This window comes from Stegostoma tigrinum, chromosome 2, assembly GCF_030684315.1.
Source record: "Stegostoma tigrinum isolate sSteTig4 chromosome 2, sSteTig4.hap1, whole genome shotgun sequence".
NCBI classification, from domain to species: Eukaryota; Metazoa; Chordata; class Chondrichthyes; order Orectolobiformes; family Stegostomatidae; genus Stegostoma; species Stegostoma tigrinum.
In genome coordinates this window covers 145944882-145970435 of record NC_081355.1, presented here as the reverse complement: position 1 = coordinate 145970435, position 25554 = coordinate 145944882, and the positions used below count along the sequence as shown (strand labels likewise).

The window sequence follows — 25554 nt, the reverse complement described above, 5'->3', positions numbered from 1 at the left end:
CCTCAGCACCTGCCTACAGAACTGGATCATCCCCATTGAACTACAGTCTACATTCAAGCCTTCCCAATTTGGTCCCAACCGTGACCACCTCTACACCCAGAATATTAAAAACCCTGCAGAAGCGTTTCTCCCTGCGAGTCCTGAAACAGACACTCGCAGCCATGCGCCGGCACCTCCAGGCACTGCAATCCGGCCTGCTCCAGCTCAGAGCCTCCCTCTCCCAGACCAGCAAAGGACCTCTGCTGTTTTTTATCCTCCGCAGGATCCACAGACTGAACACCCAGTTCTACTCAGCTTTACTGGACACCAAACATCGTAAGTACAACAAACTCACTGGCTCCTGCCACCCACAAGAGGATTCCTGCACCTCCAAAATCCAGAGCCTGTCCCTGCCCCTCCCCGACCATGCACACGCCACCATTGACCATGAGGACACGTCCGGAGACCCACCGATGACGTCACATCCGCCTCCGCCGGCCACACCACTTCCGGGACCGCTGCTGCAGTCACCGCCTCCACTTCCAGTTACAACACCTCACACACCACCCTCACCGCAGCTGCTGCTGCCCACCCCTCTCCTCCAACCGCCGACGGAACCCCTGCCCACGGCCGATGACCTCATCGCTCCGCCCACAACCTCCACAGCCAGCAACCCCAGAGGAGACAGCCACACTGAGCCCTGCCACATCTTCACCATCCCCCCAGACCTCTCACTGACTGAGGGTGAACGGTCAGTCCTTAGTAAGGGGCTCACCTTTGTCCCCCTACAACCACACATCAACGAATACCAGTCACGGTTGGACAGAGAACAGTTTTTCCGCCGCCTTCGCCTCCACGCTTACCTCTTCAACCGAGAACCTAACCCTCCCTCCACTGACCCCTTCGCCCGCTTCCAACACAAGTCCTCCTCCTGGACACCACCCCCAGGCCTCCTAACTTCCCTTGACCTCTTCATCTCCAACTGCCGTCGAGACATTAACCGCCTCAACCTCTCCACCCCTCCACCCCTCTCACCCACTCCAACCTCTCCCCCGCAGAACGGGCAATCCTCCGCTCCTACCCCAACCTCACCATCAAACCCGCAGACAAGGGTGGCGCAGTGGTAGTGTGGCACACTGACCTCTACATCGCCGAGGCCAAACGCCAACGCTCCGACACCACCTCCTACTGCCCCCTCGATGATGACCCCACACCGAGCACCAAACCATCATCTCCAAAACCATTCGTGACCTCATCACCTCAGGGGACCTCCCACCCACAGCCTCCAACCTCACTGTTCCCCAACCCCGCACGGCCTGTTTCTATCTCCTTCCCAAAATCCACAAACCTGCCTGCCCTGGACGACCCATTGTCTTAGTCTGTTCCTGCGCCACTGAACTCATCTCCACCTATCTGGACTCCATTTTCTCCCCTTTGGTCCAGGAACTCCCTACCTACGTCCGTGACACCACCCACGCCTTCCACCTCCTCCAGGACTTCCAATTCCCTGGCCCCCAACACCTCATTTTCACCATGGACGTCCAGTCCCTATACACCTGTATTCCGCATGCAGATGGCCTCAAGGCCCTCTGCTTCTTCCTGTCTCACAGGCCCGACCAGTCCCCCTCCACCGACACCCTCATCCGCCTAGCCGAACTCGTCCTCACCCTCAACAACTTCTCTTCCGATCCTCCCACTTCCTACAGACAAAGGGGGTGGCCATGGGCACCCGCATGGGTCCCAGCTATGCCTGCCTCTTTGTAGGCTACGTGGAACAGTCCCTCTTCCACACCTACATAGGCCCCCAAACCCCACCTCTTCCTCCATTACATTGATGACTGTATCGGCACTGCCTCTTGCTCCCCAGAGGAGCTCGAACAGTTCATCCACTTCACCAACACCTTCCACCCCAACCTTCAGTTCACCTGGGCCATCTCCAGCACATCCCTCACCTTCCTGGGCCTCTCAGTCTCCATCTCAGGCAACCAGCTTGTAACTGATGTCCATTTCAAGCCCACCGACTCCCACAGCTACCTAGAATACACCTCCTCCCACCCACCCTCCTGCAAAAATTCCATCCCCTATTCCCAATTCCTCTTCCTCCGCCCCCACGATGAGGCATTCCACTCCCACACATCCCAGATGTCCAAGTTCTTCAAGGACCGCAACTTTCCCCCCACAGTGGTCGAGAACGCCCTTGACCGCGTCTCCCGCATTTCCCGCAACACATCCCTCACACCCCGCACCCCGCCACAACCGTCCAAAGAGGATCCCCCTCATTCTCACACACCACCCTACCAACCTCCGGATACAACGCATCATCCTCCGACACTTGCGCCATTTACAATCCGACCCCACCACCCAAGACATTTTTCCATCCCCACCCCTGTCTGCTTTCCGGAGAGACCACTCTCTCCGTGACTCCCTTGTTCGCTCCACACTGCCCTCCAACCCCACCACACCCGGCACCTTCCCCTGCAACCGCAGGAAATGCTACACTTGCCCCCACACCACCTCCCTCACCCCTATCCCAGGCGCCAAGATGACTTTCCATATTAAGCAGAGGTTCACCTGCACATCTGCCAATGTGGTATACTGCATCCACTGTACCCAGTGTGGCTTCCTCTACATTGGGGAAACCAAGCGGAGGCTTGGGGACCGCTTTGCGGAACACCTCCGCTCGGTTCGCAATAAACAACTGCACCTCCCAGTCGCAAACCATTTCCACTCCCCCTCCCATTCTTTAGATGACATGTCCATCATGGGCCTCCTGCAGTGCCACAATGATGCCACTCAAAGGTTGCAGAACAGCAATTCATATTCCGCTTGGGAACCTTGCAGCCCAATTGTATCAATGTGGACTTCACCAGCTTCAAAATCTCCCTTTCCCCCACTGCATCCCAAAACCAGCCCAGTTCGTCCCCTCCACCCACTGCATCCCAAAACCAGTCCAGCCTGTCTCTGCCTCCCTAACCTGTTCTTCCTCTCACCCATCCCTTCCTCCCACCCCAAGCCGCACCTCCACCTCCTACCTACTAACCTCATCCCACCTCCTTGACCTGTCCGTCTTCCCTGGACTGACCTATCCCCTCCCTACCTCCCCACCTATACTCTCCTCTCCACCTATCTTCTTTTCTCTCCATCTTCGGTCCGCCTCCCCCTCTCTCCTTATTTATTCCAGAACTCTCACCCCATCCCCCTCTCTGATGAAGGGTCTAGGCCCGAAATGTCAGCTTTTGTGCTCCTGAGATGCTGCTTGGCCTGCTGTGTTCATCCAGCTTCACACTTTATTATCTCTCTTCAAAATAGAGTGTGATGTAGTTAATTCTACAATGAGGTTTGTGAATCTAAAGAGAGGAAACTACAAGGCTATCAGGCACGAGTTGGCTTTGATACATTGGGAAACATTAAAGGGAAGGCTGTAGAAGGGCAATGGTGAAAATTCAAAGAGCACATGGTGAACTGCATCAATGATTCATTTCTGTCTGGCACAAAAGTAAAACAGGTGAGGTGGCCAAACATGGCTTACAAGGGAAATTCGATATAGTATTAGAACCAGTGGAGAGGCAATCAAATTGGGCTGAAAAGAACAGACCTTGGGAGTGGGAGAATTTCAGAATTCAGCAAGGTTGGGGGAGGGGGAAAGAGAGAGAGAGGGGTGATTAAAAAGGAGAAAATAAAGAACTCAAGTGAGTAAGCATGTGGGAAACATACCATAAAAGTTTACAGAACATAGAACAGTACAGGCCCTTCGGCCCACAATGTTGTGCCGAACTTTTACCCTAATCCTTAATCTATCTAACCTCCACCCCTACCCTTATACTATCATCCATATGCCTATCTAATAGCTGCTTAAATGCCCCTAATGAGGCCAACTCCACTACCCTCTGCAGCATTGTATTCCACACCGCAACCACTCTGAGTAAAGAGCCTAACCCTGACGTCTCCCCTATATCTACCTCCACTCACGTGAAAACTATGCCCCCTTGTAATAACTACCTCCACCCTGGGAAAAAGTCTCTGGCTATCCACTATCTACACTTCTGATCATATTTTTGTAAAAAATGAAGAAAAAAGATTGGTGGAGACAAGTATAGGTCTCTTGTAGTGAGTAATCAGGGAATTTGTAATGGGGAACAAAGAAATGGTTGACCAACTAAATACATAGTTGGTTCTGTGTTCACAAAGAAGAACACGGATAACATACTAGAAATGTCTCGGAACACAGGGTTTAGCAAGAAGGAGGAACTGAAGGAAATCAGTATTAGCAGGGAAATGCTGTAGGGGAAATTGATTTCCAAGGTTCCACATATTCTGGAACAGCTCCTGCAGATTGGAGGGCAGGTATTGTAATATCTCTACTTAAGAAGAGAGGCAGAGAGAAAACTGGGAATTATTCATTACTCAGTCTGATGTCAGTCATGGGAAAATGCCAGAGTCCATTATAACAATTATTAGCTGAGCGTTTGGAAAATAGTGACAGGATCAATTTAGATTTACACAAGTGAAATCACACTTAACAAATACACTGAAATTTTCTGAGGATGTAACTCGTAGGAATGACAAGGGAGAGCCCCGAAAGTTGTTTATTTGGACTTTCAGAAGGTTTTCAACAGTCCCACTTAAGGGACTAGTAATATTAAAACGTGTGGGTTTGGGGATAGTGTATTGCAATGGGTAGAAAACTGATTGGTAGGCAGAAAACAAAAGGGTAGGAAGAAGTGGATTTCTTTCCGAATGGCAAGCAGTGATTAATAGATACCACAGGAATCAGTACTAAGTCTTCAAATACTGGCATAGTAATGATTTAGATGAGGGAACTAAATGCAATACCACCAGATTTGCAGATAACTAAAAGCTGGGTGGGTGGGTGAGCTATGAAGGCAATGCAGAAATGCTACAGGGCAATATGGATAAACAGAGTGAGTGGAAAAATGCATGACTTGGTGCAGTGTAATGTTCATTAATGTGAGATCATACATTTTGGTAGCAAAAACAGAAAGGCAGACTACCAGAATGGCTCTAAGTTGAGAGACGGGCATGTGCAATGAGACCTGCGTGTCCTTGTACAACAGCCTCCTGTACTTCATAAGTACAGCTATGAATTAGGTAACAAAAAGCACTGGTATAACAGCAAGATAATAAAATGTGAGGCTGGATGAACACAGCAGGCCAAGCAGCATCTCAGGAGCACAAAAGCTGACGTTTCGGGCCTAGACCCTTTACCCTATAACAGCAATGTAGTTAGCATATTCATGATTCCCTCAAAAGTGTATTTCCATTTGTGGCTTGAAACAAGAGAAAATTCAGACAACATTGTCTGCCTGGTCAGGATGGAATTATAATCTGCAACTTTACTGAGAGAACAGAACTATTCTGAAGATAAATGCCAAACAGAATACTTCAAAACACAGAATATAGTGTAAATGATCAAAATTGGAACAATGATTTTAAATGATATGAAAACTTGACAGTAGGTAAGGCCAAAAAGAATGGCTCTTTGAGAGTCTAAAGTAGAACTCTACATCAGTTGCATCACCAAAAATACTTTATTTTTTCTTTATTCATTCAAAGGATGAAGGCATCACTGGCTAAGCTAATTGCCCAGACAGCAGTTAAAAATCAACCACACTGTTGTGGGCCTGGAGTCATATGTATGTCAGACCCCATGAAAATGGCAGTTTCCTTCCCTAAAGGGGATTAGTAAACCAAATGGGTTTTTCTGACAATCAACGACAGATTCATTAGTGGTTATCAGTAGACTCTTAATTCCAGATTTTTTTTTAAGAATTCAAATTCCACCACCTGCCATGACAGGATTCAAAGCCGGGTCCCCAGAACATTACCTGGGTCTCTGGATTAACCGACCAGTGACAGACCACAGTCTAGTGGTGTAAGGAGCCAAGATCTTTATCGTTAACAAACTCAAATGGTGGATATAAATGCAGAATGAACTGGAAACTAAGTTTAAAAAAAGCCAGTAGCAATACAATGGCAGACATTTAAGATATTAAATAGCTCACATCGATTTATCAGTGGAAAAGACGTTCTGAGAAGAGTGTACCATCCATAATTAAATATGGAAATTAAGAATAGTAACAAATTGAAAAATTACTGTACAATTTTAAGAACATCAGTGGCAGATCAGAAAATGAACGGATTAAGAAACCACAAATACAAACTCAAAAATGAATGATGGAGGAGGGATTAGAAGACGAGAGAAAGCTAGCTCCAAATAAAAGGAAAGATTTCCTTAAGTATTAAAAACGGGAATGAGTAATTAAAATTTGAGTTGTTAATCCGGAGGAGGAGTCTTGGAATTAATAATGAAAAACAACGAACAGGCAGAAACAGGCACCGTGTGGCCATTTTTACTGAAGACGACTCAGGCAACCTCCCAAAAATACTTGAAAATCAACAAGGGTAAGCAGGGAGGAAAAGCACTTTTTCCAAAACCAGGGAAAAGATGCTAGGAAAACTATTAGACTGATATTGTGACAAGTCCCCAAGACCACATGGCCTCTATTTTAGGTTTTAAATGAAGTGGCTGCAGAAAGAGACCCTGAACATATCCTTACAAAATTCCTCAAGATTCTGGTAGGGTCCCAGCAGATTGAAAAACATACTTTATTCAAGTAAGGTCAGAGGCAGAAAGCAGGAAACTGTAGGCCAGTAAAAGGGTAATTGCTTGATTCTGCAACTAGTTTGGTTTATGGCAGAATATTTTGAAAATGATGGGATTAGGCAGAATCAAAGTTCTTTTGAAGTTCTATTTTGTGAATTTAAGAGTTTTGAAGAAATAAAAAGCAGAACGAATAAAAGGATGAGATGTACTTGGAATTCCAGAAGTTGATAAAATGCCATATCAAAGGTCATTATACAAAGTAAGAGCTCATTTTGGAGGAAATAACTAAATGGCACGGATAGAGGACTGGTTAACTAATGGGAGACTGACAGTGGGATATGTTTTTGGGTTGACAGGTTGTAACTACTGAAGTACCACAATTGTTTATAATCTCATCATCAAGATGACTCTCTTCCACTCACAGGCAGAGTTTGTAGGGGGTTGTACATATCAACGTGGCTTCTGCAGGCTCTGTTACACTTGGAGCAGAAGGTGCCTGTGGGAAGGAGTGGGTGGGCCTTTGGTGCAGCAGCACTGTCCTTTTGCTTGGCTTCTGCCCTTTTCCCTACAGCAAGTCTTGAGGGGCTCAAAGTCTTGCGGGATGCTCCTCCACTTTAGATGGTCTTGGGCCATGACTCTGACGTATCAGTGGGAAAAGCTTTTCTGATGAAGGGTCTAGGCCCGAAACGTCAGCTTTTGTGCTCCTAAGATGGTGCTTGGCCTGCTGTGTTCGTCCAGCTCCACACTGTGTTGATCAGTACCTCAATGCTGAGGATGCTGGTGTTAGTGTGAATTTCTTCACGCAGATTTGCAGGATCTTGCACAGGCAGTGTTGGTGGTACTGCTCCAGCGCCTTGAGGTGTTTGTTGCAGTCAGTCGACGTCAGGAGGGCAGTAACCACCTCAGTTCTGTAAACCATGGTCTCGATGTCAGATCTGATGGAAGATCTATTGGTTGACAGCTACTTTGGCTGACCGAACACCTGAGGTATTGGAAAGGGTCAGCATTCTCTAAGGACTCCCTGTGAACCTTGATGATCAGGAGTTCACTCCACAATGCCAGGCCAGCTTGGTGGAGGGCCTTGATCTCGTGGATGTTCAGGGTGAGGCTATCATATGCTCCTGTCAAAGGTGCTGGCGATGATCTGGAGTACATCCTCAGATTGCATATAAGCAAGTATCATGTGTCTTGCAGCTTGATGACACTAGTCGGGATGACTTTAGTTTTGGCTTGAAGGTGATGGGAGGCTGAATAATTTCTCGCTTATTCTCGAAGTTGGCTCTACTCTAGCGGGGATCTTTTCGGTAATGAAGTGAGGCACTGCAGTAAGGTAGATCAAGAACAGTGTAGCGGGGGACAACGGAGCCCTGTTTGACACTGGTCCAAACGGGGAATGGAGACATTTGTCATTATGACTTCCATGTCATCATGGAGCAGGCAAAGGATGGTGACAAACTTCATGGCGTAACCAAAGTGGAGAACAACATAACACAATGCTTCCTGACTGACTGTGTCAAAGGACTTTGTAAAGTCGAAGACCATGCACAGGGGTACGTTCTTATCTTTGCATTTCTCCCACAGTGGTCATGGGGCCCGTTGTGTCCCTCCACATCCGAAAGCCACAGTGCAATTCTGGGAGGAGTTGCTCAGCAACAGGGAGGTGATAAGTGAGGAGGACCATGGCAATTAATTTTCCAACAGTTGACAACAGGGAAACTCCCCTGTAGTCACCAGAGTCAGACTTGTTACCTTTTTTTGAAAATGCTCACAACTGTGGCATCTCGGAGCTCTCCCATGATTCTTTCCTCCTACCAAATAAGGTGGGCAAGGGCACGTAGCTACAGCAGGAGCTCTTTGCCTTCACATTTCCATGTGTCAGCAGGAATACTGTCTGCTTTGTTGTTCTTAAGCTGGCAGATGGCCGTCTCTACTTTGTGCAAGGTTGGAGTGTTGCCGAGCTTATGGGGTGTAGCATGTTTGGATGCATTCAAGGTTGCTCAGATCAATGATAGAGCCCTGGTTGAGATGGTCTCTGAAGTGCCCCCCCCAGCATTGTCTGATGGCTTCTTTACTTTCGGTAAGAGTCGCTTCATCCCTGGCTAGCAATGGGATGGGGCCTTGGATGTTTGGTCCTTAAGTGGTCTTGACAACATGCCATGGTTGCCAGCCATTCGTTGTGCTCCCAGTGCTTTCTGCACTCACAACCTGTTCTTTATGTCATGGGTTTGTTGTTGAACCTCAGCTATCAGTTGCCCGCAGGCTTGTCTTTTTCCTCCAAGTGTGGTTGTTGTTTTATCTTTGGCTTAACATTTCCGGGATCTCTTGATCATTCTGATCAACCGGTGTTGGTGTCTAAAAAAAACTGAAAGAAACAGAAGTTGCTGGAAAAGCTCAGCCGGTCTGTCAGCATCCATGAAGAAAGAAATCAGAGTTAACATTTTGGGTCCAGTGACGACTCCTCACAACTCAGTTAACTCTGATTTTTGTTCCTTCACAGATGCTGCCAGATCTGCTGAGTTTTTCCAGTGTTGGTGTTTCTTGGTTGAGCGACTGACGGAGTTTTTGCAAGCATTGATGATGGTGATCATGAGGGTGGGCCAGAGGCTGTTGGCATCCTGCGGCTCAATGTCACCCTGGGTGGCTAGATTTGTGGACAGGAGCTTGTTGTTTCAGTCTATTTTTTCCAGGTCTTTTGAGTGCGTCAAAATGTCGAATGTTTTGCAGCATTGTCTCCATTGTGGCGATACTATATTTATGTTAATTCTGGCTCGGCTCAGGTAATGGTCCGTTCAGCAGTCGTCGGCTCCTGTCACAGCACATTTTATCGTCTTCCCAATCCCTTGCTATGATGATGACAGAGTCAAAAAGGTGCCAGAGTTTACAGTGTGGATGCTGCTACCTCATCTTGTATTCGTTCCTGTGGCTGAAGTGTGTTTTGGTGATGAGCTTGTTGTGTTTGTGGCATTTGGTCAGAAGGGTGTGGAGTTTTTCTTCCCTATTCAGTCTTTCCCCGATCACATCACCAAACAGGTCCCACTTTTAACGACTCTGGCATTGAAGTTGCCAAGGACAATTAGTTTGTCGACTGCAGGGACCTGAGAGAGATTGGTCAAGGCTGGAATAGAATTCCTTCTTGTCCTCAGCTACTGCATTGAGCGTTGGTGCAAATACATGGAATACGGTGACATACAGGTTCCAAGAACAATGAGAAGACAAAGTGTGGTAGCAAAATGGTCTGATAACACAAAAGTAACTGGGAAAGTCATCAGGAGGTAGGGGATCTGCAAAGGCATATAGTTAGGTTAAGTGAGTGAGCGAAAAAAAAAAAATTGGCAGGCGGACTATAAAGTTGGAAAACGAGGTGAAATGTGGTGTTCTTCTGATTAGTCTGGTCAAAATTCCATTTTGATTTAGATTCGAACCTAACATCTTTGTGGTCCGTAATGTAAGATCCCAGGGTAGTATATTTTTCCACTAAACCTTGATCAGGGATGAACGAAAAAGTGGTACAAAAAAATGCCATTTTGAAGTCTGGGAAGATTCCATGTAGCTTTCCCATCGCAAGTTATTTCCACATCAGGGTGCTACAATAGCAGTAATCATCGTCAAGGGAAAAAGACATTCATGTACCAAAAATACTGTACACAACAGAGTCAGATGTTTCAACAATGAATTAATGTCAGTGGGATAGGGCTTAACTGCAAAACAATTCCCTTTTCTGTACTCATCAGAACTGTAACTCAAGCAGATCTTGCAGTGCTTATGACTGTGCCAAAAGTGCAGTGAATAACTATTTCCACATGGTTAAAAAGGGCAAATACAGGTGGACAGATGCACTTCAGCAACTTGTCCAGATTTGGAATCCTGAACTTTAGCAATTAAGACCATAAGATGCAGGATCAGAAGCAGGCCATTCAACCCAACAAATCTGTTCCATCATCCAACGGGATCATGGCTGATCTAATAATCCTTACATCTACTTTTCTGCCTTTTTCTTATCACTATAATTAATCAGGAAGGGAGCTAATCTGTCATTTCCATCTTGAATAAATGTTAACAAGCCAGGCTTGACAGTCCTATGTGGTCAAGAATTTCACAGATACAGAGGAATTTCTTTTCTGAAGAATGTGCATTTAAAGCACTATGTTTTATTCTGACGTTCTCTGGTCGTAAACTGTCCAAAAAGGAGAAAGAAACTTTCTACATCTACCCAGTCAAACCCCCTATGACTAAGAAGGGAACAGATAGGGTAGAAGCAGGGAGGTTCTTTCCATAGGTCGGTGAAACTAGAGCTAAGGAGCACTGCCTCAAAATAAGGGGGAGCAGATTTCGGACTGCGTTGAGCAAGAACTTCTTCACTCAAAGAGTTGCGAATTTATGGAATTCTCTGTCCAGTGAAGCAGTTCAGGCTTCCTAATTGAATGATTTTATGGCAAAGATAGATTTTTGAACAATAAGGGAATTAATTTGTTTCCTGAAATAGTTCAGACCATTTGAATTGATACCGGCTTGTGTTCATATCGAATTGACTACTTCAGTATTGTTCACCTGGGCAAATTCTCGATAAATTGATTTGATTTATTGTCACGTGTACCTAAGTACAGCGAAAAGCTTCGCTTGCAAGCCATACATGCAGATCATAATAAACAAGGACATACAGTTTGCAGATGAAAACGAAAACTTAGAGTGAAGTATACAAGGAATGCTACAACAGTAAGAAACAAAGAAACCTACAGCACAGGAACAGGCCCTTCGGCCCTCCAAGCCTGTGCCGATCAAGATCCTATGTCTAACCTGTCATCTATTTTCTAACGGGTCTGTGTCCATTTGCTCCCTACCCATCCATGTACCTGTCCAAATATATCTTAAAAGATGCTAACGTGTCTGCATCTACCACCTCCGCTGGCAATGCATTCCAGGCGCCCACCACCCTCTGTGTAAAGAACTTTCCACGCATACCTCCCTTAAACTTTCCTCCTCTCACTTTGAACTCATGACCCCTAGTAATTGAGTCCCCCATTCTGGGAAAAGCTTTTTGCTATCCACCCTGTCTATACCCCTCATGATTTTGTAGACCTCAATCAGGTCCCCCCTCAATCTCCGTCTTTCTAATGAAAATAATCCTCATCTATTCAACCTCTCTTCATAGCTAGCACCCTCCATACCAGGCAACATCCTGGTGAACTTCCTCTGCACCCTCCCCAAAGCATCCACATCCTTTTGGTAATGTGGCGACCAGAACTGTACACAGTACTCCAAATGTGGCCGAATCAAAGTCCTATACAACTGCAACATGACCTGCCAACTCTTGTACTCAATACCCCGCCCAATGAAGGAAAGCATGCCATATGCCTTCTTGACCACCCTATTGACCTGCGTTGTCACCTTCAGGGAACAATGGACCTGAACACCCAGTAGATTTGGAAGGAATGATTTGACAAGTATTCAATGAATGGTGTGGCATAACGAAGTTCTGTGGAACAAAGGGACCTTGGAGTGTTTATCCATAGATCTCTTAAGCCAGCAGGGCATGTTAGCAAGTCGGTAAAAAAGGCATATGGAATACACCTATATCAATTGAGGCCTAGATTACTAAAGCAGGGAAGTCATGTTGCAGTTGCATAGCATTTTGGTGAGACCATGACTACAGTAATATGTGTAGTTCTGGTTGTCACATTACAGGAAGGATGTAATTGCACTGGAGGAATGCAGAGGAGATTCACCAAGATACTACCTGGGATGGACAATTCAACTTAAAGCAAAGATTTGACAGGCTTTGGTTGTTTCTGTTGGAGCAGAGACAACTAAGGTGTAATCTGATTGAGGTGTACACAATTATGAGGGGTATGACTAGCGAAGGAGCAACTGTTCCCTTTAGTTGAAGTGTCAGTCACAAGGGAACACAGGTTTAATATGAGTGTCAGGAGGTTTGGGGGGCCTTTTTTTTTAAAAACCCCATTGGGTGCTGATGTCTGGAGAGTGCTGCTGGGAAAGGGGATAGAGGAAAGTGGTCTCGCATTCTTTAAAAAGCACTTGGATGACCATTTGGTGGTCATCATAACATTCAAATCTATGCGCTGAGTCCTGGTATATAGGATTAGATTGTAAGCCAGGTGTTTCTCGTGTGACAGTTCAGACTTGATGGGCTGAAGGGCCTCTTCTGTACTGTATGATTCTATGATCCCTTCCTCCCTTTCCAAATTCTTCTTCAGCCCCGAGATGTTCTTAACTCTGACAACGTGCAGGCAACACAGCCTTTGTAAGTCCTGCTGACAAGTCCAACCTAACCTTCTAATTATACAGTGCCTACTAAAATTACATCCCTATTTCCACCCCACACTTTAATGACTCCCTCTGCCAAGCTCCTGTGGTCAGTTTGCTCAATCTCACTGCAGTCCCCACAGGTCGCAAGGACCTCACAACTAATAAACAATTACAGGAGCCAAGGCTACTGTATTATAATCCTGGGTCCACATAACAGCCTCACCAACACTCTCCTTTCTCCAACCACAGACCAAAACTGAATTAAGCAGTCAGAGGGGGTAATGACTGCCTGCTAGAGAAAAGTGTCCAGGTAACTTGCCCCTTCCCCTAACGTGGTGCAATGTCTGCAGATCAGTCTCTAGCTTGAATCTTAAGTTCCTTGAGCTGCAAACTCTTGTTGCAGTTGCATTTGTTCTGGAGCACATCAGTGGTCATCAGATTCCACATGATATAGCAACAGCACATCACTGTTCTATTTGATTTAACTTTTAATGACTCTAAATTCCCTGCTCTTTACACTTTACTAATGATATATTGTTTTTATGAAACTAAGAAGAAAAAAATCACTAATATCAACATAATAGTAAAGCAGTTATTTTTAAGTAGAAAGGAATAAGACTGGAGACTTAAACACAACCTGAAGACCTTATTTTTACTTTAAAGACTAGGAATATTTATCAATTAACTTTTTTTTCCAGCACTCTCATCATGTTATGCTTTGTGACATTACTCCACTGCTGGTCACAGTGCAGGTAAGCTTCTCAATCATGTCTTTTATTCTCTTCCACTCACCTCTCACTCTGGAGAGTTTTAATCTTGCAGCAAGCCCCAGTTAAAATACCTCTCTGCATAGAATTTCCAAGAGTACAGTCAGTAACTCAGTCTCCCTTAGTCTTAATCTGCTCAGGTCTTGTTCACATGGACCATGCTTCTTATCATGGATGAAGACTAACAGATGAACTTGAATTCCAAGTAGATTCTTTGTTGGATTCATCTAGCCTGTGACACTATACACTACCTGAATTGGATCTGGAATTCATGGTAAAATTGCAACAAGAGTTCTTTCTCTGCACAGAGAATTTAATTTAGATATCCTAACACTTACGGTAGGTATTCAACAAATAAGGCTGTAACAAACTGAATGTGAGAGCAATTTCAAACTTATGAAAGTTACAGTTTATATCATACAACATATAGTATTAACAGGTAGTGGTCTCGAAAGGATCTTGGAGAACTGACACAGATTTCAAAAGCAGATAATTTAGTGCCACAAGGTAAAGATATTTTAACCAGTCTGATTAATAGATTAAAAGTGATATGAGAAAGAGTACCTGGTAGAAGTCTGAGACAATAATGGTGCATATGTCAAGAAAATATTTCTACATGAATGACTGTCCAAACCCAGGAGGTAACACATTTAAAAATCAATCATTCATAACCCAAAAACAAATCCAGGAGAAACTACTCTACTTGGGACAGTGGGAAGAAAATGCAAAGCACTAACCTGGCTTGAAAAGAAATATGGGTAAATCCCTGATTAAATTTCTTAGGGACCATAAGGAACAGCGAAGGATGTAATATTGCTCTATTTAAGGGGAAGCTAAATAAGCATGAGGGAGAAAGGGACACAGGTTGCACTTATAGGGTTCAATGAGGAATGCTGAAAGGAGACTTATGTGTATGAATATGAACAGACAAGTTAGGTCTACCGTCTATTTTACTGCTGTTGACTCCATACAGTCTACTTTATCCAGTGCTCGGGAGCAGCATTAACCAAATAGAGGTTTAACCTGACTTTTCTAAATGAAATGTACTGTATGAAATGTACTGTATGAAATGAATATTGAGAATATTGCAGGACCAAAACATTAAAAAAAAGTGGAAAATTAACCCTTTCAAGGGTGTAAACCCAAATCGGTATACTGCCATCAACTGGCAAACGAGAATTGGCAGTATGGTTCAAGAAACGATATTTGAAAATTTCAAAATCCCAACAAAGGTTGTGCTTGAAACAATGTGGTTTGGGTGAAAAAGCTACAACAGGAATATTGATTCTGCAACCTGTATTGCATTATATGCTGAACTGTTCCTTTTGTTGTGGAAGAAGGGAAATGAAGAAAGGCAGGGACCAAGCATATCATCTGTCCAAAGCAGCACTACTTTTTGAAGGGGAAAAACTCAACTTCTCCAACACAGTGGCTACAAAACATATCATATGAGATGGCTGAATGAATAAAAGAAAACAAACTACTGCCTTATCAGATATAACAGAAAGGCCCAAGCTAAATGAAAACTGTAAAGGAATATAAATCTGAAATAATATGAATTACCACTTTGATGTTCCAAATGGTGCTCTGAGGTTGCTTTGTTTTTACCATACTCTCCCGAAATTCATAACTGCCTGTAGACCAGGAAGGGGAACTCATGGCATTTGTCGCCCACATGCCCTAGGATATGGTAGGTGAAAAAAGATGTAATTGGGGAAACCCCCAGCAAAATAAACTTAACTACTAAACATGACACTAAAATGCAACAAAAGGAAGAAAGCTTAGGACAAAATTCTTTCTTGGAAGCTACGAAGTTTTTAATAAATAAATTGCAAGATCAAAACTGTGATAAAAGACGTGTATGAGGTTAAGAAACTAAAACTGCCACTTCCAATGAACTTCCTTAAAAAACGAAATCAATCTGCCAGAGGAGAGATGCATATAGATAGAAATTATAACAATTCTGTCCTAAACAGTCCATTTTCTGCATAAAAATGAGAAAATGTTAATTTAGTGGAGCCGCATTTCTTAAATCTGGCATTTCGATGGTTTCATCACTGTCAGTGTCAATAACTTTAAAAATAATTGTTAAGAGAAACAAATGCTGATAATCTAAAATAAATGTAGACTGGCATTTAAGAGACTTCTGAAAAACAAATCAGTGAAGAATCTGCGTCAGAAACATTAACCTGCTTTTCAATCAGTTGTGTACTTCCAGACTTTTCTATATCTTGAACCTCACTCGCCCCATGTAGAACTACAGTTTAAAATTATAAAAGGTGGAAGATCTTTTGGCTGGAATGCCGTTTTGATTGTGAACGCATGAAACAGGAGACAGAAGCATTTCCAGTTTACAACTACACAGTGCATTACAACCTACAACAACCAGGTTTTTGGTTCACAGTCATATTTACTAATCTACCCAACCATGAAACAAAACGAGAGACTGAGGACGCATTCAATAATTCACAAAATATTTTTGAAGGGAAATAGAGACAGCTACAAATGATAAAAAAGCAGCTCCTTGACCTATGACATGCATCAAGACAAAATCAACTAAATAAAAATGACTATCACCTTTCTGATCAAGGTGGCCATTCAAAAGGACAACTGATAGATGCCCTGATCACACGTGGATTGCTCTTTAACATTGTACTTCTTGGAACATAAATAAATTGATGCAACTGTTGAAGCACCTTGATCTTAAAGAAATTAAAAAATAATCAGTTGCTAACAGATACAAGCTATGTTTTATCTATACATAACCAAATTCTGAAGAAGCGTCTAGGCCTGAAACATCAGCCTTCCTGCCCAGCCTGCTGTGTTCATCCAGCTCTATACCTTGTTATCTCAACCAAGGCTTCTCTCTCCTACTATCATCCCCTCTACTGAACAGTATGAATGACAGGACACTTTGTGCAAAACCACCATTTACATTACAAACATGGTTTGAGAGTTGAATTTACATAAACATGTGGGATAAAATGAAATCACCAACCTGAGCAGCAGTGCACCATTTGGACCATGAATTCTACCTGCTAATTTCTCAGAGGTTACTTCTCTTGATGTCTCACCCAATTGAGTGCCTCATCAATTCAGTGAGAACTGTGGATAATGGACTAAAATATGATCAAATGTAGGAACTTGGATGCCTGAAAAATTTTTAGACTATGTGCACGAACCTAACTGTATGTCATGTGTGTGGAATAATTATGTCACAGTACATAGTATTTTGCAGTCATTTTTAGTAATGCTGCAGTTGAATGCTTATGGTACACAAAACTTCCCAACAACGAAAAGATCTTTAATTTTATGGGATTTGCTAATATTCTTTCATTAATTCAAATATATTGTTGATGATAAGGGGGTACGACCTCTCAATCACATCAACTCAGCAATAATTGTCCACAAGCTAGGACTGAAACAAAATGACGGTGTTGCTGCCCAAATGAAAGATAATGACCAGATGCAAAATTAGTTCCGCAGATTTAAAAGGTACAAAAAAATACTTGAGTAGGTCGGCGCTATCAGTGGAACACCAAGTTTGGAGGACACAATTTGTTTTATCACAAACTCTTCGCTGCATTTAAAACTAGGCATTAGAAGACTGATTAATTCATTTACTGTTGTTAATTGTACCGAGATACAGTGAAACGTGTCAATTTGTGTTTTATATAGGCAGATTGTACCATACAAAGAGCATCAGCGTAGCAAAGTAGAGTGCAGTACGGCTGGGGAGAGAGAGAGAGAGAGAGAGAGAGAGAGAGAGAGAGAGAGAGAGAGAGAGAGGGGGGGGGAGAGAGCGCGCACGCAAGAGGCGGGGCGGGGCAGTGCACGCGCGCAGGGCACGCACAGGGGGCAAGAGGCGCGGTGGCACGTGCGCGATGAGGCTAGAGGCAGGGTAGGACAGCACATGTAAGATGGGGCAAGAGGCGGGGTGGCACACGCAAGAGGGTTGAGATCAGAATTTTCATTTCAGAGGGCCATTCAAACATCTGGTAACAGTGGGGAAGAAGCTGTTTTTGAATGTATTCGTACATGGATTCAAACTTTTATATCTTCTGCCTGGTGGAAGAGGATACAAAAAATATGTGGGAGGAGTCTTTTGATTATACTGGGTGTTTTCCCAAAGCAGTGGAAAATATAGATGGAAAGCTGGTTTGAGAGATTGACTGGGCTGTATTCATGACCCTGTGGTTTTTTTCTGTGAAGATGATGAAAGTACACAGACTCCAAGGCATGAAGAACAGTTGTCATTCCTCCTTGCCTGCTATTATCTCAGCATGAACAATGCTCAACAATTACAGAGATGCTCAACGGATTGAGTGATAAATCTGAGACAATGGGTACTGCAGATGCTGGAAAATTTAAGATAACAAAGTGTGGAGCTGGATGAACACAGCAGGCCAAGCAGCATCTGAGGAGCACAAAAGCTGATGTTTCGGGCCTAGACCCTTCATCAGAAAAGGGGGATGGGGAGAGGATTCTGAAATAAATAGGGAGGTGGGGGGGGGGGGGGTGCGCGGAGAAGAGGCAGACCGCAGATGGATAGAGGAGAAGGTAGGTGGAGAGGAGAGTATAGAGGTGGAGAGGAAGGGAGGGGATAGGTCAGTCCGGGGAGGACACACAGGTCAAGGGGGCGGGATGAGGTTAGTAGGTAGGAAATGGAGGTGCGGCTTGAGGTGGGAGGAGGGACTTTCTGAAATAAATAGAGACAGAAGGAGGCAGACCAAAGATGGATAGAGGAGAAGATAGGTGGAGAGGACAGTTTACATGGGGAGGTAGGGTGGGGATAGGTCAGTCCGGGGAGACACCTGCACATCCGCCAATGTGGTTTACTCCGTCCGCTGTACCTGTTGTGGCTTCCTCTACATTGGGGACCGCTTTGCAGAACACCTACGCTTGGTTAGTACTAAACAACTGCACCTCCCAGTCATGAACCAGTGCAACTCCCCCACCCATTCCTCAGACGACATGTCCATCCTGGGCCTCCTGCAGTGCCACAACGATGCCACCCGAAGGTTGCAGGATTAGCAGCTCACATTCCGCTTGTAAACCCTGCAGCCCAATTGTATCAATGTGGAGTCACAAGCTTCAAAACCTCCCCTCCCCCCACTGCATCCCAAAACCAGCCCAGCTCGTCCCCGCCTCCCTAACCTGTTCTTCCTCTCACCTATCCCCTCCTCCCACCTCAAGCTGCACCTCCATTTCCTACCTACTAACCTCATCCCGCCCCCTTGACCTGTCTGTCCTCCCCATATTGACCTACACCCTCCCTCCCTTCCCACCTACCTTCTCCTCTATCCATCTTCGGTCAGCCTCCACCTCTCTCCCTAATTATTACAGAATCCTCTCCCCATCCCCCTTTTCTAATGAAGGGTCTAGGCCCAAAACGTCAGTTTTTGTGCTCCAAAGATGCTGCTTGGCCTGCTGTGTTCATCCAGCTCCACACTTCGTCACCTATGAGTGATAAATCTTCCTAATTACAAAATTAACCAGTGGTTGAAGAGTAAGTCTACAATAACCTCAGGATAGCTGAGCACAGGGCAATAAAATGCAACCCATGGCGAGTGGCAATGGGGAGTACAAAAGAAAGTTAAAATCTAAATGACAAATGCAGTGATGTTTATTCCAGTGAAAAACAGAATTTAGGAAAATGAACCAAGGTGGTGTATGACCAGAAGACTCAGATATACAAGCAGAATTAAAGCCATTTGGCAAATCGAGTCTGCCCTGTCATTTGATCATGGCTAATAAGTTTCTCAACTCCTTTCTCCGGCCGTCTCCCCAGAACTTTTGATTGCCTTACCAATCAAGATTCTCTGTCCCTAAACATTCAATGACTTGACCTCCACAGCCCTCTACAGCCTTGAGTTCCACAGGTTAACGACTGCTGAACAAATTTCTCATCTCAGTAGATTCCTAAAAAGATACTCTTCTATACTCTGCCAATTACATAGATTATTTTTTATAGCTCCTAGTCTGCATACATCTGGACCTAGGGCTCTGGCTTTCTCCTGTCCAGTTGCTATTCCCCTTTCCTATACACTCTTTTTTCTCCCCCCTAAAATGCACATCCAAGAAGAAATTCAATCCAAACACAAAGATCACAGAATGGTTACATGCAGCGCACAAAGGGGCTATTTATGTCACAGTGGCTCTCTGTTCGAACAATTTGCTTGGTGCTAGTCCTCCATCCTCTCCCCATAGTCCTGCAGATTCCACTTTTTCAGGTAACAATCCAATTCCCAAGCTGGGTATCTGAAGTGAACCAGCTTTCACCACACTTTGGGCACTGCATTCGAATCCCAACCACTCTCTGAGCTTGTTTACTCCTGATCCTTCCATCTACCTGCTGCAAACCCATGGTTTTTCTGAATACCTCTACCAAATGTCATCTGAACTATTTATTCTGCCAGCAAAGCAATTCCAAACTCTGCGGTCGATGTAATTGTTGCTGCATGTCCCTGGAACCATTCGCGAACCTTCTGCACTCTCATGCCTTCACACCCTTCCAAAACAGTGGTGCTCAGAGTGGGCAAAATACTCGGGGTGAGATGGAGTCTACATTCTGTACAAGTGTAATATAATTTCCTTGCTCCTATTAATGCCCCATTAATAAAGCCTAGGAAGCCGTACACTTTGTTAGGCATTCTCTCAATCTGTCTTTCCACTTTCAAAGGCTTAAGTATCCAGGTTGCTCTATTCTTGTTGGGGGGGGGGGGGGCGCACCTACACAGGCCCCAAACCCCACCTCTTCCTCCGTTACATTGATGACTGTATCAGTGCCACCTCTTGCTCCCCAGAGGAGTTCGAACAGTTCATCTACTTCACCAACACCTTCCACCCCAACCTTCAGTTCACCTGGGCCATCTCCAGCACATCCCTCACCTTCCTGGATCTCTCAGTCTCCATCCCAGGCAACCAGCTTGTAACTGATGTCCATTTCAAGCCCACCGACTCCCACAGCTACCTAGAATACACCTCCTCCCACCCACCCACCCTCCTGCAAAAATTCCATCCCCTATTCCCAATTCCTCCGCCACCGCCGCACCTGCTCCCACAATGAGGCATTCCACTCCCGCAAATCCCAGATGTCCAAGTTCTTCAAGGACCGCAACTTTCCCCCCACAGTGGTCGAGAACGCCCTTGACCGCGTCTCCCGCATTTCCCGCAACACATCCCTCACACCCCGCCCCCGCCACAACCACCCAAAGAGGAATCCCCTCATTCTCACACACCACCCCACCAACCTCCGGATACAACGCATCATCCTCCGACACTTCCGCCATCTACAATCCGACCCCACCACCCAAGACATTTTTCCATCCCCACCCCTGTCTGCTTTCCGGAGAGACCACTCTCTCCGTGACTCCCTTGTTAGCTCCACACTGCCCTCCAACCCCACCACACCCAGCACCTTCCCCTGCACCCGCAGGAAATGCTACCCTTGCCCCCACACCTCCTCCCTTACCCCAATCCCAGGCCCCAAGATGACATTCCACATTAAGCAGAGGTTCACCTGCACATCTGCCAATGTGGTATACTGCATCCACTGTACCCGGTGTGGCTTCCTCTACATTGGGGAAATCAAGCGGAGGCTTGGGGACCGCTTTGCAGAACACCTCCGCTCGGTTCGCAATAAACAACTGCACCTCCCAGTCCCAAACTATTCCCACTCCCCTTCCCATTCTTTAGATGACATGTCCATCATGGGCCTCCTGCAGTGCCACAATGATGCCACCCGAAGGTTGCAGGAACAGCAACTCATATTCCGCCTGGGAACCCTGCAGCCCAATGGTATCAATGTGGACTTCACCAGCTTCAAAATCTCCCCTTCCCCCACCGCATCCCAAAACCAACCCAGTTCGTCCCCTCCCCCCACTGCACCACACAACCAGCCCTGCTCTTCCCCGCCACCCACTGCATCCCAAAACCTGTCCAACCTGTCTCTGCCTCCCTAACCTGTTCTTCCTCTCGCCCATCCCTTCATCCCACCCCAAGCCGCATCTCCATCTCCTACCTACTAACCTCATCCCACCTCCTTGACCTGTCCGTCTTCCCTGGACTGACCTATCCCCTCCCTACCTCCCCACCTATACTCTCCTCTCCACCTATCTTCTTTTCTCCCCATCTTCGGTCCACCTCCCCCTCTCTCCCTATTTATTCCAGAACCCTCACCCCATCTCCCTCTCTGAAGAAGGGTCTAGGCCCGAAACGTCAGCTTTTGTGCTCCTGAGATGCTGCTTGGCCTGCTGTGTTCATCCAGCCTCACATTTTATTATCTTGCTCTATTCTTGTGGGTCATTTACAATTATACCACTTTCATTTATACTCCATGTTCTTTCTACCATGATGTACAGGTGTACGTGATTTGAGGTGTACAAAATGATCAAAGGTATAGATACAGTGGACAGCCAGAGACTTTTTCTTGGGGTAAAGGTAGCTATTACAAGGGGGCATAGTTTTAAAGTGAGTGGAGGTAGATATAGGGGAGACATCAGAAGTAGGCTCTTTACTCAGAGTGTGGTCAGGGTGCAGAATGCATTGCCAGAGGGTAGTGGAGTTGGCCTCATTAGGGGCATTTAAGCGGCTATTAGATAGGCATTTGGACGATAGTATAAGGTAGGGGTGGAGATTAGATAGATTAAGGATTAGGGTAAAAGTTCAGCACAACATCATGGGCCGAAGGGCTGGCAGTGTGCTGTACTGCTCTCTGTTCAAAGTTCTATGTACCACCCAAAATTTAACACAGAAAAGTGTCATGTGCCACTTTAGCTGCCTATTCCACTAATCTGACCATGTCTGTTCAAAATGTTGCCCCCTCAGTTCACAATGCTTCGAATTTTCATATTGGTCTCAAATTCTGAATTGGTGCCCTTTACAAGGTCTAGATCATTAAAGTGTATTATGAAAAACAAGGATCCTAACACTGACCTCTGGCGAAGAGCTATAAATATCCTCAAGCTCAAAGAACATCCACTGACCATCACTCTCTTTTCTGCCACTCTGCTAGTTCTATCTTTATGTTGCTACAGACCCCTATTATTCAGTGAGCTCCAACATTAAGTCATAAGTCTGCTGCACAGAACTTTAGCAGTTGTCATCTAGAATCCTGTGCAGTAATATCAATAGCATTCTCTGCTGCCTCATCAAAAATCCCCAGCAATTTCATCAAACACAATTTTCTCAAGTCCAAACTGACTTCCCTTAATTCACCCACAGTTGGCCAAGTGATTATTAATGATGTCCTAAGTTAAGGTTGTTGGAAGCTTCTACACCAGAGCTTACAGCTGGCTGGCCTGCAGTTAAAATTTACACCCACGTCGCATTTAAGTCATCAAGCCCTCTGAAATCACTCGTATCAAGAGAAAACTGGAAAATTACGGTTGGTGTCCCAACAATTTCTATTCTTGCTCCCGCCCACAATCTCTTTGGCTGCATTCTATCTAGTTTTGGTGCCTTATCAATACTCAACTACAGACGGCCTATTTAATATCACCACCTTATCAATTTTAACATGTTGCAGTATCTGAAGCCACGCCCTTAGTATCATGCTTCAAGCCATCCACTGACCTTTGCTGACTTGGTGATTGGTGCTGGGAGTAACTGCAAAATTACTACCTTAAAACTTCTGAAAATCTGATGGCAGAAACTGATCCTGTTCTATGATGCTGGTACCAATATGTACCATAATTTGCAGCTCCCTCCATTCATTTTAGTGTTCTGCAGGCACTCTATGGTGTCTTTTGCTTTAGCACCAGGGAGGCCACATACCAGGCAGCATCTGATAACATATTTTTACCTTTCTGTCCCCTTGGCACTATGGTCTGGTTGGCAGCCTTTTTAGGTTTGTTACTCCCAACAGTCGCTTAATACTGAGTAACTGCTGAATGTAACATACACTCAAGACTGCTGTACTTCCAATCTCTTTATATGTCTTTCTGATGGCCACACAGCTATCCTGACCTCTTGCTGTCTGCGGGGTACTTATCTCCTCGAATGTTTCAAATGAAACTCTTGTCCTCTTTGAAGTGCTAGAGTAACTCCAGTTCAGAAATCTTGAACTTGGAATATCTCCAGCTGTAAACAGATTTTTCTCCTCCTCTTAATACAGCAAACCAAGAACTAAATTAGAACATTTGATATTCCTTGTTCATAGTTTTTCACGTCACCAAAGGAAACTATTTGGCTTGTCACAATCATTATTATACACTCCCAGACTAGTCTACTGCCTATTTTAGCCAAACAGTAGTGACTGCATCCAAAATTCCCAACTTCATGACCGACAGTAGCATCTTTATTTTTTAATTTTTTAAATTTTTTTTAGAAGTATGGTGACAGTGCCTTTAAAAGGTTGTTGCCAATAAACTACCTATACAAGTATGATAAGTTGTAAACATTTACATGAGGATTCACAACAAACGTAGGTGTATGCAATTAGCTTCTACCTATCTACATCATAGTCAAAATCATATTTGCCTCAGAAAAATGTTATTATTTTAGTATAATAATTAAATCTTTCTGACTCTAGGGCTCTTTTTTCTAGATTAAGTGTAAATCAAAGAGCAATGTGAAAATAGATCTAATGCTTTTAATATATGCAAAAAGTCTTTTAACATAAGAACAACACATAACCCTTCTTTCTGTGGAAAGGTTATTATATGTACTTACAAAAAAAACCCATTAATCAATAATGTGCATGCTGGGACATTAGTGAGACATAAAAATCACAAGACTTAAACTTCAAAAATGTCTGGGGCTGAACCAATTGAAATTCCTAAAAATACAATCATTGCTTTTGCTCTTTCCACTAGTATACTGTAGTATATACTATAGTATACTATATTTCAATACACTACGAGACAGCACATTGATGAAAATACTCATAACCCACAGAGTGAAGTCTGAACAAATTTCACTTTGGCAGCGTTCCACTGTTATAGAATCAAATCAAGAAGCAGCCAAGCATAAAACTGAACATCCCAAAACTCTTAAATTGTAACTATTTATTTGTCCTTTAAAATTTTGTCACGTTACCTAAAATGCAATTTTAATCCTCAATCTTATTCTGATTTCTTACAGCACACAGGACAATTACTTGCAATATGCAAATAACCAATTATAAATGCTCTCTTGGAAGAGTCTGCAGTGCAGGATGCATTCTAAAAGTACAACAGTTACCCACTGCAAACATTTCACAGCTCAACATAATATATTCTTAACAGAAGACAAAATAAAATCCAAAGTAGTTTATCGACTCCCCTGCTGAACAAATTGCCAAATTAGGATGATTGGTGGTTGGTGGACAGGTGTGCGCGCACACGTGCAAGCAGGAATGTAGGGGGATGGATCAAATCTCAGCATACAAGTTAACATAGTGCATTAAAACTTACGTATCATATATAGAAAATGCTAAAATTAGTTGGAAAACATGAATTTGAAAATGAATAACAAGGACCAAAAAACTTCATATGTTATTCACTATATTAGGATCAGTACCATATCCCCTCACCGAAATAAAATACTGCAGAGACTCAAAACAAATCAGTGCAACTACACAGCAGTATGAAAATTGCAAGGAACAAGACATAGCAGCAACGTCATCTTCAGTCTCCTGAAAACAACACTGAGCTAGATGCAAAACACAGATGGCTTTTCATGATTAAGTTAATTTCAAGCCTTGAAGTAGTATTCTCTCTTTGGTTAGATTTTCTTTATAATGACTGCCAATAGGTAGAAAGTGGGCTCTTAGCAAACTTGGAGTAAACATTTAATAGATTTACTTGGCACTTAATATTGGCTGAAAAAAGCAGCACGTGCCTCTACCGTAGATGAAGTTTCTCTATTTTTTGTTTTCAGGTTTTCACAAACTTAATTTTATCTTCAAAATGTTGTAATGCAATCCAAAACATTCAT

At 44.3% G+C, this 25554-nt stretch overlaps 1 protein-coding gene across 14 annotated transcripts in view; it reads right to left on the bottom strand.

Annotated features, from left to right (window-relative positions):
- The window catches only part of kmt2ca (lysine (K)-specific methyltransferase 2Ca), a 489348-nt gene that overhangs the window by 160690 nt on the left and 303104 nt on the right, over positions 1–25554 (bottom strand). For 13 of the 14 annotated variants that reach the window (XM_059639788.1, XM_059639789.1, XM_048520987.2 and 10 more), the window contains one exon: positions 15199–15315. The exons of the other annotated variant lie outside the window; for it this stretch is intronic. In XM_059639788.1, coding sequence (XP_059495771.1) covers positions 15199–15315 — 117 coding nt within the window. The remainder of the gene's footprint in view (positions 1–15198; positions 15316–25554) is intronic. 14 annotated transcript variants of the gene reach the window in all.